This window comes from Anarrhichthys ocellatus, unplaced genomic scaffold, assembly GCF_004355925.1.
Source record: "Anarrhichthys ocellatus isolate YVR2014 unplaced genomic scaffold, GSC_Weel_1.0 scaffold20, whole genome shotgun sequence".
NCBI classification, from domain to species: domain Eukaryota; kingdom Metazoa; phylum Chordata; class Actinopteri; order Perciformes; family Anarhichadidae; genus Anarrhichthys; species Anarrhichthys ocellatus.
The window spans coordinates 1,444,135-1,458,356 of record NW_022280050.1 but is presented as its reverse complement, the minus strand read 5'-3'; the positions used below and the strand labels follow the sequence as shown (position 1 = coordinate 1,458,356).

At 40.0% G+C, this 14,222-nt stretch overlaps 1 protein-coding gene across 6 annotated transcripts; it reads left to right on the top strand.

Moving 5' to 3' along the window:
• Positions 1-3,128: 3,128 nt before the first annotated feature.
• On the top strand, positions 3,129-13,928 carry spopla (speckle type BTB/POZ protein like a). Of its 6 annotated transcripts, none has more exons than XM_031858435.1 (12): positions 3,129-3,290; positions 4,499-4,581; positions 6,960-7,077; positions 7,542-7,663; positions 8,049-8,125; positions 8,248-8,375; positions 9,230-9,407; positions 9,908-9,963; positions 10,116-10,238; positions 11,586-11,728; positions 11,835-11,888; positions 12,386-13,928. In XM_031858435.1, exons 3-12 carry the CDS (start codon positions 7,000-7,002, stop codon positions 12,528-12,530), a joined length of 1,104 nt encoding a protein of 367 aa, XP_031714295.1. In that variant the 5' UTR covers positions 3,129-3,290; positions 4,499-4,581; positions 6,960-6,999; the 3' UTR covers positions 12,531-13,928. The 6 variants fall into 6 exon arrangements, with proteins under 6 accessions (XP_031714295.1, XP_031714290.1, XP_031714293.1 ...); XM_031858430.1 differs by having other exon boundaries at positions 7,974-8,125; XM_031858433.1 differs by having other exon boundaries at positions 3,129-3,557; positions 7,974-8,125.
• The last annotated feature ends 294 nt before the right edge of the window (positions 13,929-14,222 follow it).

Here is a 14,222-nt window from a genome sequence, read left to right as displayed (position 1 = left end):
TAAAACACAGATCTTTGTCGATGACATGCAACAAGAATTCATTAATTTCTTATATTTACTGAATACAAGTGACCTTCTGTCAGACTCCGGAATTTTGCATTTATTTAAAAACGTAACATTTTGTGTCCTGAGGGCTGGATTATCAACGTACTTTATAAAGGTTGATGTCTAACTATTGTATCAGTGTGACATTGTTACTATCGTTAAAAGAGCTGTACGTATGATTGGTGTGTGTGTGTGTGGGGGGGGGTTATTACACTGGATCATGCTCATTATGTGTGAAGTTATTCAGAAATATCTCTATGGATTATGAGCACTTCTGCTCTTGACTGGCAGCCCAAGTGTGAAATTGACAGTACTGCAAGACATAGAAGTACTGCTTGACTTCAACGGCCACGGCTGCTGTACTTTGTTGTGCATCGAAAATACCCCAATTTCACGAAGATGATAGTAAAGACTGGGCTTCCCTGAGGCAACGTGCCGTTTGCCAAATGTTCTTTTTTCTCCCTGTAACACAAGCAATATGTAGAAGGAAAACTGATTATAGTTAGAATGAACAGCGATAAACAGCACAGCAGAACAGACAAACACCGACTGGAATTCACAGTGCATGAACACCACGGATATGAATGTTTAGCACTAAAGAGCTACAACCATGACAGAACTGGCATCTCCCAAATGACCAATGCTAAACCTTTCAGCAACGTCTAGCTCTTTGTGAAACCGAACGGCAAAGATGAATATGTCACATACATTTCAGATTGTGTCAACACAAAGTTCTGATGCACACTAAAATGTGGTAAAGGACACACTGGATGTCACAGAGATGAAAAAAAAGATTCTCTCTGTGAAAGGAAAGACTGATTTCCACTTTGCATATTTTTCATGAAATATCTCGTACACTCTCCGCACACTAGTGTGATTGGTTTGGCAAGGGGATTCAAGGTGATACAGTAGACAATGTTAATGACAGCCTACAGAACTATTGGCATCTCATGTTGGGATTAGATTAATCATGTTTCAGGGCCATATTCAAATGAAAAATCCACTGCTACATGTCAACTTGACTTGCAGTGCATGCTGTAATTCAGGGCTTATTTTGTTGTGTGATGAAACATACACAATAATACGATTCATTCTTATCTCAAAAGTCACCAGTCGATCAATCACAGAGGGATACATTTCTCTACTGACAGTAGGAAATATAGCAGAATGCAGATCATTCAAGTTGTGTTTTGCGTAAGATGTTAAATAGATTCATTTACAGACAGGTATCTCTTTAGAGGTGGGTGGAAGCAGTCTTGGTTTGGATGTTGATGTAGACAAGGCAAGTAACAATATACAACAAAAACTGTCAACACTTCGTCACAAAATACTCATTCACTGCTTTAAAACAAAACATGTCATTTGTATGGGCTTTTCATTGGAAACTATAGTGAATAATGAACTTTCTTCTATGATCAACTAAAAGCTATTTTCCACTTTCCATCTACTCAACATTTGGGTATTACCATATATGTTATTGCTTAGATTTAATCAAATTAGATGAAATTGGAATATTTGGGGCTTTTGTAGCATCTCCTTTGTTCAGTATTATGACTTTATTTCCAAGACACTGGGAAAAAAAGGGTGTGACTAACGTCAGACTCCATTTTTCTCTCAACATCTGTTCTGATAAGGTCACCGGGGCTCGTCTTGTCACTGCAGCCTTTTTCTTCCTGCTCATGAGTTCTGTCTGTATCAGTCTTCATCACTGAATATATTGAATACTTGTCAGGAATAATATCAGTAGTATTTTGAGGGCCTCCTAATTAGGATACTATTGTGGGTTGGAGGAAGGAGAATGTTGTCATTGTTTAAGTATATATTCATGCTGAGGGCTATGCTTGATGAACATATGAAACAGGACAAAGACACAAAACAGGCATCCGGTGCTATTCATTCTGAAGGCAAACACGCAACAAGAATACAATTGTGACAATCAAACCGATATGAAATGAAAACAAAAAAGCTGCGTATTAAGGTGCTCATGCTGTGCGCGATGCTAGCGCTTTTTATAGAATTGGAGATAAACGCAATTAAATGATTATTCCGGAGTTTTTCCATTTTTGAATTGTTGGATGATATTGTCTGTAGACACATTTCAGCACAGCCTGTTTCCCTGCCCTTAAATTAAACAGATTTAAATTCCTGATAAGCTTACCTGTGTATCTTCAACTGTGATCTTATCATCCATCCCTTCATGATGGATCAGAGTGTCATCACTATGATATCAAAGACATTTGATGTGGGATTCAGTATCGAAATGTGACATTTTGCTGCTGTGTTTACAAAATATTTGACCAAACCCAAACTGACTTACATAGGTGTTTTGGTGTTTGTCGTCACTAAACAACGCACAAATTCACAGACTGTATTGTACTTGAACCATAATTGGTGCAGAGGACCCATTTATCGCTCATTCTGCAGAACAGTGTCCATCCATCTGAAAGGGAATTAGTTATCACAGGCCTACAGGGAGCCATTATTGTTTCAGAGAGTGGCTTACCCCAAGCTGCTTTGTGTTTGCTAGACGAGAAACATCAGAAGCAGGAGAGACTGTGTGAAGGAAGGCTGAGTATGAGCTGCAGTTTGGGGTTTCATCTATCGTAAGAGCTACGTTATAACAAGTCTCCTTTCTATATTCATCTTTTATCTGTGTAGCCTATGAAGATGGGCTATTATAGACATGTAATAGGCAGACACACACACAAACACATTGTTTGCATTTCTTCCCATGTGACATGTGAATGACTAAATTCATTCAGACTCAAACCATGTCTATCTCAACTAAAACATTCTCATTTTGAAGCTCAAAACTAAAATACTAATAATATATTTTTGTAAGCTCAATCTTATCATCATCATTTATTTACATATATATATATATATATATATATATATATATATACACAGTATATATATAATACACTTTTTAAATTAATGTACTCCGTTGATTTCCTATTATTATTATTATTGTTGATTTTATTGTCTGGATCAGGCATCCATGATAACTTGAGATGAAGCAGGATGTTATCCAAATTCCGCGCATGCGCAATAAATATATTTTCTAGCCTGTTAAGCTACCAGGCAGCTAGACAGATGTAAGCTAGCACAGATATAAATTAGACAAAGAAACCTTGTGAAGAGACTGAGTGAAAAAGAGTTTAAAGTAACGGAGGGTGAAAGGAGCGACTGTGACACAAAGCTATATGCGTTATTCGATATATATGGAAGTATGAAATTGAAAGGTACGCCACCACTATGTCTTTTTAAACTTTTTGTGAGCAGTCAGTGCAGAGATTAGCTTTGGCTAGCTGCTAGTTAGCCGCTGTTGTTTTCCCACCAGCAGATTGTACCAAAACGTGAGGGTTTGAGTTAGCTTGGTTAGTTAGCATCCTGTCACAGGAATCAGTGGAGGCCCTTTGTTTTACACCGGGTGATGCGGGGTGTAAACAGCACATTACCAATTCAACTTAAGGTGTCCTCAGCTAGTTTGTGTTGCAACAATGAGTAACGTAAGTCAGCCTGGTAATGTGTGGACAGATTTAATGGTAACATGGTTTGTGCTAAGATAGCTGATCGGTGCTAGCTGCATTTGCGGTACAACGTTAAGGCTAAAGTGAAGTTAACATTAATCTAGCTAGTGGGGACATTCATGTTAGCTTTGGTTAGCCAAATACGTATTGCTCATAGAACTGACAGATTCGCAGAATGTAATTGTTTTCCTTTTCAAATCAACGCTACTATTCTTGGGTACCGTTAGCTAAACTAGCTAACGTTGTAAAGGACGAGTGAAGTGATATCGTTAAGCGATAATAATGATTGTTTTGGAAATGTGTGTTGACAATGTAGCTGATGTGTCGCTAACATTGAGCTGTTGCTTTCTACTGATATATCGATGGTTTGTAGTCACATCCGCGCGCATCTCAAATAGCGTATAGGCTAAAGTAAGCTGTGACGTTAAGTAAATATATGATCGTATAACTTTCAACTAAGTTGATGCGAACTAGCTAGATGCTTCTTCGGATAGCATCATATCTGTTGTTCTTTAAGGCGAGGCTGCACGACTCCAGCTAATCTGTTAGCCAAACAAAGTTGCAGGTGATTCTTGAGTTGGCTAATTTAACAGACAGGCCGACAGTCATTTCCTAGAGCATACAATATAGCATAACACATACCATCTAGCATCCCTAAAGCTTACACTACCAACGTCTGTTATCAATCAACTATCTAAACATTAACTGTTGCCTTCATTTTTAAAACAACGTTGCATTGGCTATTTTGAAAGCTCCAATTTTCTAGGAATATCACTTTATTGTCAGTTGGATAATTAATGTCCCTAGATAGATATGACAGGTCTGGTATATTGTTAGATGTTTCAGTATTGTTAGTGGATACAAGGTTGAGCAAGTACATGTGCTATGTCTAATATATGTTTGTTTATTTGTCTTCCTAGAGTGGAACATGAAGATGGGGCCATGAAGGATCCTGTGATAACTTAGAACAACTGCATCTCTGTACATTTCAACCATTCAAGAGGTGATTGGGAGGTTTCATTTCCTTGCTGAGGCTGCATGATTTAGTTGTCATAGTTAGGATTATAGCTAAAGGTGGTTCGGTTGCTGCAGTGTACTGCAAAAGAAGTTTAGCGTCAGGTCTGTTCATTCATTCCAACGACGATACTTCATGGGATTTATATGCAAAGACACTAAATGTCCTTGTTGTAGTCCCTGCTTACATGTTTATAATTGCACATTATCTAACAATTTAAATAGTTATAGTCTCTAACAGAATCGTAACTTAATACAAAGACGAGGGAAAGTTATGTTTTATGTAAACAAAGGGGAAAAAAAGCTGTAAAGTGGCAAAGTAAGTACACCCACACACACACACACAAAAACAAACGGTAATTACATGCGAGTTGATTGTTGCTCTGAGAACCAGGGATTCTGCAGTGTATATTGTAAATCACATGGCGGGACACTCGTACAGACAGTGAGTGAACTCTGGGGAAGAGAGCAGTAGTTTCATCACTTCTCTGCCTTCATATCCTCTCGGCATAGAGACACTTTTTTTGTGATTCTTGCATCATGCAAGTCATTTGTCTTTGTACAGTCTGTTAAAACTCTGTGTGAAGTATAAATCAGAAGTAAAGATACAATCGTCTGACATTTGTAGGTTTGTGCCTCTATCCTCGTTAGCCAGTTTGCCAAAAAATAATTCCCGACCAAGTTTATACCTTTTTTTTTTTTTTAAGGATCCATTGAAATACGTGACTCTGAGATGGCTCGATCAGAGGGTTTACAGGCCTTGATATGAACTTCACTTTGTGAGAAAGGTGAAATGAAATGTGCTCACAAAAGGGGGATGTGTCCCCTTAGTGTCAAGGGATGAGGGGACATGAAATACTTGCAATTGCGATTCTGCTATTATAGCACACATGTCTGAACACAGCAGATTTTGTGTTTACTTTGGCATGCTGCTGGATTAAGAGTTGGGCGGCTTAAGTTAAATGAAATTGGCACGTTTACACATGAAAAATGGCTGTTATGACTAAATCAACATTTTTAATTTCCCTGAATACACACAGGCTTATTAGCTGTAGCCTAGCCTGTAACTGACTACTCAGCCTATGCAGAGGTTGCTGAGCATCACTGTCTAGTAACTACCAAATTTACCTCAACGTGTTAACGTTGTGACATGAGAAGTTGTTTTTCTACAGTGTGTTTCCAGTTAAACTGCCACGAAAGCAATCCATGTGTGTCCTTCTTCCTCTGCTCATTATCTAAATCAAGCAGTACAAAATCTTTGCAAAATGATGTAACGTAATGTATCCTCGGGTGTCATTGTGAAAGGAGCTGTGTTTGACATTCTAAACATTAATATTGCAGCAAACAGCGATTTGTTATGTAAAGATATTTTGGAGTAATGTCTACCTGAAGAGAATGAAGCCTCTGCGTGTGTTGTTGTCCGAGCTCTTCTCTTTGCTTTGTTGACATAGCCGGGCCAGCCAAGCGTGCTTTTAGTGCATGTTTGTGCATGTGAGCGTGCTCCACTAGTTGGCTCACCGCGGCTGTACTGCACTACTGCGCTCATACGCCGGTTACAGCTGATAACTGTGGTGGAAGCGTAGCGCCCACCCCGAGGTTCCCCCTCAGGTAAACCCAGTTGGCTCTGTCGGCACTATCGTCGTAGTTTGCACTGTTAGCATCGTTAGCTATGAGCCTAAGTTAAAGTAAGCAAGCACTCTTTCAATGTTTTCATGGGCACCTGACTATTATTTTAAGACAAACCTGTCCTTTTTAACGCATTTAACTTTTTGTTCTCAAGGACATGAAAGTTGACTTAGTTTCTTGTTGTTTTTTCGACAACCCTGATTGCCAAAACACACCCTTGTATGCAATATGTCATCACTGTCGTTTGGTTGGTTGAGAATAGCTTTGCTTCAGACGTGAGGATGTTGGGCATATACATGGCCGCATAGTCTAGGACTGTGAAATGACTGACGCTGTCTTGTTTGTCCAATCAACATTGAAGTAAGCACTGTTTTTTACATAATCACAGAGCATATAATTTCCTATGTAGCATGGATACATTTGCAATACTAATCGCGGTACATCCTAGAACCTGCAGTAGAAGGGATTTGCATTGTTTCCTCCTGTCCCAGAGTTAAACATGTCTCCAAACGTTGCTCTCATGGAAGTACAAGATTTCAGGATACAGTGAGAATGCGGACTATATTTTTTCTTCACATTTGGTAATAATTAGCAGATTCAAATCATCTGAAGGATTATTTTTTCCAGTAGGTTTTTCTGCGAGGCTTATTCTGATGAATTGTGAATGTATTCCCTCTGTGTAATTTATGCTGCTAATTTATGCAGAATGAATGTAACCTTTTCGTTTCCTTGAATGATTAGTGCTTAAAGGACGAAAGTGAGTGGTACTCCGAAGCCAGTGATGTCACGGGTTCCCACCCCTCCTCCTCCTGGGGAGATGTCAAGTGGACCTGTGGCAGAGAGCTGGTGTTACACACAGGTATGTGCAGAACTAAACTCATCCAATCATGCGCTGTACATCAAAGGTGATGGAGTTGATCCTGTTTTACATGGCTTATTCAATAGTTTCAAATCATATCACGCTACTGATATTTCATTCCCAGCTTCGTATTTTTAGTTGTTAATAGGCATTTTCTGCAGCAGGCAATTTGACCTGCCAAGGCACAGGTGTTAATAATACATTTAACAATGGCTCAGTTCCAGCATGAACAATACTAGCACCCTAAAACAAAAGCAGCCAAATGGAATTCTGCCTTCATTAATTTGATTATTTACACGTGCGTAGATGCTACTGAGACATGTCAAAAAGTCTTATGCTGAATCTATTTAATTCAAATTACTGTAACCTAAAAAAAAGACCCTTTGAAAGTCATTTATTCATCTATTTTTTATTTTTACTGTACTTCAAAAGGCTGAAGTTTCTGCATATTTGTTTCTTCCAAGGTCAAAGTGGTGAAGTTTTCCTACATGTGGACCATAAACAACTTTAGTTTTTGCAGAGAAGAAATGGGGGAGGTGCTGAAGAGCTCCACCTTCTCCTCTGGCCCTAATGACAAGATGAAATGGTGAGTACATTCATGCTTCCATTAATCTATCCGTCCCATTTTAATCTCTTCCAGTGTCATGTCCTTGTATTCATACGGATGCGATTGAAACGTCTGCAAGTTTTACTTTTACTTTGGGAACTTTTGCACACAAGTGATAATTACAGTCTCTCACAGCAAGCGAGAATCACCCCCGAAGGCTCGTCATCGTCGTCTTGTGTTCTCACAAAAGTGACAAAAGCCGTTAAGTCTGTCTCCGTTCTAGTTTGCTGATGTGCCGTGTTCTCTTTTTTTTTTTTTTTTTTTTTTTTTTTTTTTTTCTTCTTGCCAGGTGTCTGCGAGTCAATCCTAAGGGACTTGATGATGAAAGCAAAGATTATCTGTCATTGTATTTACTTCTTGTTAGTTGTCCAAAAAGTGAAGTCAGAGCAAAGTTCAAGTTTTCTTTGTTGAACGCTAAAAGAGAAGAGACAAAAGCGATGGGTGAGTACGGCCAATCAGAACCTCACCACATCCGTTGAACTGAACATTTAGTATTCCTTTCATCCCTAACCTTTTTTTGGCACAATCAACTCTGCATTATTATTTTTTTTTACTCGTCACAGAAAGCCAAAGAGCATATAGATTTGTCCAAGGCAAAGACTGGGGCTTCAAAAAATTCATAAGGAGAGATTTCCTCCTTGATGAAGCCAATGGACTCTTACCAGATGACAAGCTCACCCTGTTCTGTGAGGTAATTCTACTTTTGCTTTCTATTCATTCTTTAATTAATAAAGGGTGCCGTCTTTCTCTTCACGTGTGCTGTAAATTGACCAACATGGCAAAATGATATCACAGAGCCACACGTGCACACTGTTGCTGAGGTTCTGTCGTGTTTGATGCGGCAAACAAATTACTGAATCGTTGCATTGATTTTTCGATGAAAGCATCAAAAATCACCGTTGGATTTAAATATCATACCCCGAGTGTAACCTTATTTGAATCTAGGCCGGAGTCTCTTAATTCTTGTTGTGATCAGTTCACCCCTGAGTGTAAGCCGTCGTGCCATTTAAACTACAAACGTATACCGTTGGCATTTGCTTCAAATGACATTAAGCTCTGAGGAAGTGAAATGCCTCCTCCACCTTGCTTGCTTTTCAAAATAATTGAATTCAGTTTGTCAGGAAGAATAAATGCCTCCTGAAATGTTCTTTCAATGGACAAGTGAAATGAAGTGTCAATGGATTTTGATGTAAATGCATTTGGCCCAAATACTGCCAGGACCCGGCAGCGTGCCAGACAGCACTTGCAGAGATTCAACAATTTCAGGGAAATTGCCACTTTGATAAACAAATTGCTTCCAAATTAAAGACAAAATGCCTTTCCTCAGCAATTAGGTGATTCAGCAAAGTTAATTAATTTTGGTTTTCAAGTGTTCAGAGTCCCTCCCATTGTAGGTTCCTCAATCTTGAAAATGTGCTTGAAAAGGAGCAAATTAAAAACAAAATTAGGCGGTTCTCCCGGTGCAGTAACACCATTCGCCGCTGGATTTGACCAGATGTTTAGCTTTGTTGAGACCGTCCTCTCACTGATGTTTCTCACGTACAGGTAAGCGTTGTCCAGGACTCAGTTAACATTTCGGGCCAGTCCAACATGAACATGCTGAAGGTGCCAGAGTGTCAGCTGTCTGATGACCTGGGGAACCTGTGGGAGTGTTCACGCTTCACAGACTGCAGTCTCTATGTGGGAGGGCAGGAGTTCAAAGCCCACAAATCCATCCTTGCAGGTAAGACCGTCCCCAGCTACCAAAACACTTTAGCAAGTATTAAACCAGGAGAGAAGCATTTTTAAAATGGCCCTAGCAAGACATGCCCATGCCCCTTTCTTAAGTACCTCAAAAGGCTACGGCGGGCCTGTATCCCAACTTGATTTGTAGCGGCCCAGTTCTGCAGTGGGCTCTAATCCCCCACTACCTCTGCTTGGCCCTGCTTGACCCAGATGACTGTAGAATCCAGGAGATTGAGACGCTGGCTCTCCTCTCCAGCTTCTCTCCATTAGACACGGTGGAGAAACGCTGACAAAGTGGAGCTCTATGGATTTAGCTTCTAAGACTGTCATAGTTCAATACTGAGGTTTTGTGCTTAATCCATTAAATATATATATCTAGCGCTCATTCTCAAAGCTTCCATTTGTCACACAATGTTGATTTGGTGTGCTAACGTGCTTAATAAGATGTCGACTGCTCGATATATTTATTTGATTGTGTTCTATGTATTTCTTCGACAGCGAGGTCACCAGTCTTTAATGCTATGTTTGAACATGAAATGGAGGAGAGTAAAAAGGTAAGAACAACTAATTACAACTGCTTGTTTGTTATGAGTCATGTTACGCTGCACCTCCTACATGTACATCAATTATTGCTTCTTTTCTGGAATATTTGTTAGTAGCCAAGTTGAAATGAGTCGCACAGAAACCTCTTTGTCTTCTCTTGCAGAACCGTGTTGACATCAGTGACGTAGACCCAGATGTCTTTAAGGAAATGATGGGCTTCATTTATACGGGAAAAGCCCCAAACCTGGAGAAGATGGCAGACAATTTGCTGGCAGCTGCAGATAAAGTAAGTAGTAATTGAAAACTTCTGCTAATATTTGTACAAACATCTGCCTTCCACTTGGTTTTGATGGCAGAGGAAAAGCTTCCTTTTTATTTTTTGCTTTGTTTGGCCAATCGTTTTCTTTCAACTGTACGCGTTGCTTCGGTCTGTCGGGTAAATGCAAATATTGTTACCTGATAAATCCCGTGTTGAGCTGAGCTCCAGCCAACACATCACTGGGACATGGTCATGTACCAGTGTTCCTCCAATGGTGTGTTTGGAGCCTCCAATGAGCTGAGAGGCCAGCATTGTGTGTCGGTCAATGAGGCTAAAAGGGTAATGTGGTCTGTTGTGTAATCACGCCGCTGTTAGGCTGCATCTTATCCGACATAATTCCATTATTGATAACCTATAAAAAAAATCTAGTCCGCTTCAGCCCCCCTCCCATCCCCACCCAGCATTAGAGCACTCTTGTACAGGGTGTGAGAAATGTAGAATCCAATACGCTCTTCAACACACACACCTCTGTATGTTTGTGGAGCTTGTAATTCAAAATCTGGGGAGACTGTCAAGTAATTGCTGATTCAAGTTAACAGAGATGATTGAGGACGTAATAAGTGACGTGGTTTCTACTCGATGCAGGCCATTGGTAACAAACGTGTTCCTGAAATAGGAAGACGTTCTTGGCGGTATGGAAACATACTTAATGACGAGAGAAAACTCTTCACTCGATGCAGTATTTTGAGTATTACAACATTAGATGGCACAGTACAACATAACACATGATCTCCAAGAGGCAGACTTGATTCGCTGTTCAGTCCCTGTTTGGATTGTCGTCCATGTTGCCAGTTGATGTGCACATTTTGCATTTCTGATAAGTGCAGCTTTAAATATATGCAAAGCAGTATTTCTTGGGACTGTACTATGAAGCACCCTATGATCTCCCAAATCCTTTCTAGACACGATCATTTTCCTTCATCGGTTCACAGCTGAGTTCCCCTGTTTTAGGGCAAGTTATCTGTATCATGAATATCGCACTCAACTTAAATTTGATGGACTGGTGTTTACTGAATATAGTGAACCAGAATATTGAGCAACAACCTTACTTCCCCCTCCAAAATCATCCCCATCATTGCTTCACTGATGCATCACATAGACCGTGTGGTGAAATACGGTAGTTCCTGGGTTTTTAAGATCGCAGTACAAATTAAAGGAACCTGCTTTTTCTCTCTTTCTAGTAGAGTTGAACCGATCGCAGCTGTAGCTTTAATGTGTATTCAGAAGAGTTGAGACAAAACCTCAGACCATGGGGAACCACTTTGCATCCAGGCCGTAAACACAGCTTTTTGTCCCCCATCCCCCCCATCCCAGTACGCTCTGGAGCGTTTAAAGGTCATGTGTGAAGAGGCCTTGTGCAACAGCCTTTCCGTGGAGAATGTGGCCGACACCCTCATCCTAGCAGACTTGCACAGCGCCGAGCAGCTCAAAGCACAAGCCATAGATTTTATCAACAGGCAAGTATCGCAAAAAAAAACAAACAACAAACCTCGAGTGATAAATTCCTGCTGCCATTTCTGTTTACCCGCCCTGAATGCTTACCTTTTTATCTCCTTGCCATAGGTGCAGTGTCCTGAGACAGCTGGGCTGTAAAGATGGAAAGAACTGGAATAGCAAGTATGTAATTAGCTGATATATGTGACACGAGATTAATAACACCCTCTTATCTCTTCCCCCAAACCAGATGCATTAGAATTCATTGTTTTAGCCCAGGCAGACGGAGTGCTATTTGCCTCTTCAGTTTGAAGCTCCATATCTTTGTATCCAAGTTATTAATAGACTCATACCTGGATAAACCCTGGAAATATTTGCAGAATTTAAAAAAAAAAAGAAAAAAAGGGAGGTGGTCGCTATGGGATTATTTTTTTCATCCAGATGATATAGTGTGTTGTCATGGGACACGTTGAAATGTTGAACTTATTTCCATGTTTGTTGACGTGTTTTGCACAGAAAGCACTAATGGCCCCTTCCCCCCCCCCCCAAGTTTACCGTGCAACTCGCAAATCAAGTGCCCCCTTATTTGATTCGTCATTACGATCTCATTTATGTTTATTGATTTTTAATGTGCACATTTTCATGTCTTAGCGTTAACTTCATTTCGCCTGTGCTTACAGTCATGCTACAGACATAATGGAGACTGCAGGCTGGAAGTCAATGATCCAATCCCATCCTCACTTGGTAGCCGAGGCCTTTCGTGCCCTGGCGTCAGCACAGTGCCCACCCTTTGGTCTTCCCAGGAAGCGTCTAAAACAGTCCTGACTGCCTGACTGTGCCCCGGGACTTTACTGGAGGTGTGAAGCGTGGGTTTACAAAGGACGGACTAGTGAGGATACCACTCTTTTATTTCCACCAAAACTGAACACACTTGAATAAACGAAGAGTGGAGCTTTCTGGCCAGGGATTTTGGGGGAGGCTGGCACGCGGACATCAATGGATTGGGGGAAAGAAAAAATTGGTAAAATTGGTGTCGCTTGCTTGCTTTGCTGCCCCAACTGAATTCCGTTTCAGCCCGGGTAGCAAGACAAGCTGTCTGCTACTGTTTTTTTTTTTTTTTGTTTTTTTTTCTCCTGTAATTTTAAAAATGGCCTTAATATATCTGCCATTGCTCTGGAGCTGCTCCAGAGTACTTTGTCTATTTTACTCTGTGCCTGCCTTGTCACAAAGACCAGGCCACCTCCAGGTTGCACTAGTTCCCATGAATAGTCATTTTGATATGGAGTTCTATAGGAACGTAACAAAGGTTTAACTAAATGGGAAATATTATATATTTGTAATGTTTAGCCCGTTTTGTGACTAGACATTAAAAAGCATGAACACTTTCAGTGCAAGGTCAGTTCTTTACACTTTTTAAAATGTGTATGCCCCATATTGATGGCACCATTTCTATGTAAATGACAGTTGAACCATCTTCAGAAGACCAGTGTACAAGAAAGTCTGTTCTATTGCATATTTGTGGGGAAAAAATTGTAATCTGCCATTATGAAGACCCAGCGTCAGTCCTTCCAATTCACGTAAGACAGAAAAGTGTCTCTACTTTGGCCCTGCTATATTAAAACATTGGAAGTATTTACTCCCGTCTCCCATTTGAATGACATATTCCAGATCATACGTCTGTGAACTGTTCTAGATTAAATTTTTGAGAATTTCTGTCTTTAGTACTGCCAACTTGCAAATATTATATATTCTCAATATATTGTGGTAACTAAAAGTGGAGAGACTAATGCATGGTCATGTTATTGTCAACGAAAGTGTCCAAGTACCAATTTTGTTTTTTAACAGTTTTATTTTCTGCAATTATCTGACACATTTGTGCAGAATGAAATGAATTTGAGTATGTGCAAAAAGAATATCCTCTGACATGCTTTGGACATTCGTAGGATGCTGAGCATCACTTCTACTGGCAATGTTATTCTGTGTTTGAATGGGGGGGGGGGTTGGGGGTTGTCATGTTTATTCAGTCCGTCTCGTATGTAGTGTGGTGTGACCGACACTTCAGAGGATTTTGTAAATTAAAAGAGTAGCATCGTTTTTACATGATATTGCTCATCATTCAGAGTCATGTTGAGATGTTGAAACTTCTTTTTGTTTGGAAGCAGAAAAGACGAAGTTGTGGTCTGCAAGAATGCCTGCATTAACCCATTAAACCATTTTCCAGCAGTCTGAAGAAGCCCAGGTTTTTTTTTTTTTTTGTTTTAAATCAATGTGACAAGAGATGTCAGTCGAAGGAAGGGTGATTATAATCCATACGGTTTCCTTTTAATGGTCATGTTTATGGATGAGTGTCAGGCTGAGGTGATTTAGTTTTTTTTTTTTTTTTTTTTTTTTTCTCTGTCCACTGGTTTTCTTTTAATGATGAGATTAGAAAACAGCACCGTGATAATCAAAAGAAAATGTTCTTAAACCGGAGCATAGTAACATGTTTAATGTCGAACCTTTTTACGCCACATGAAC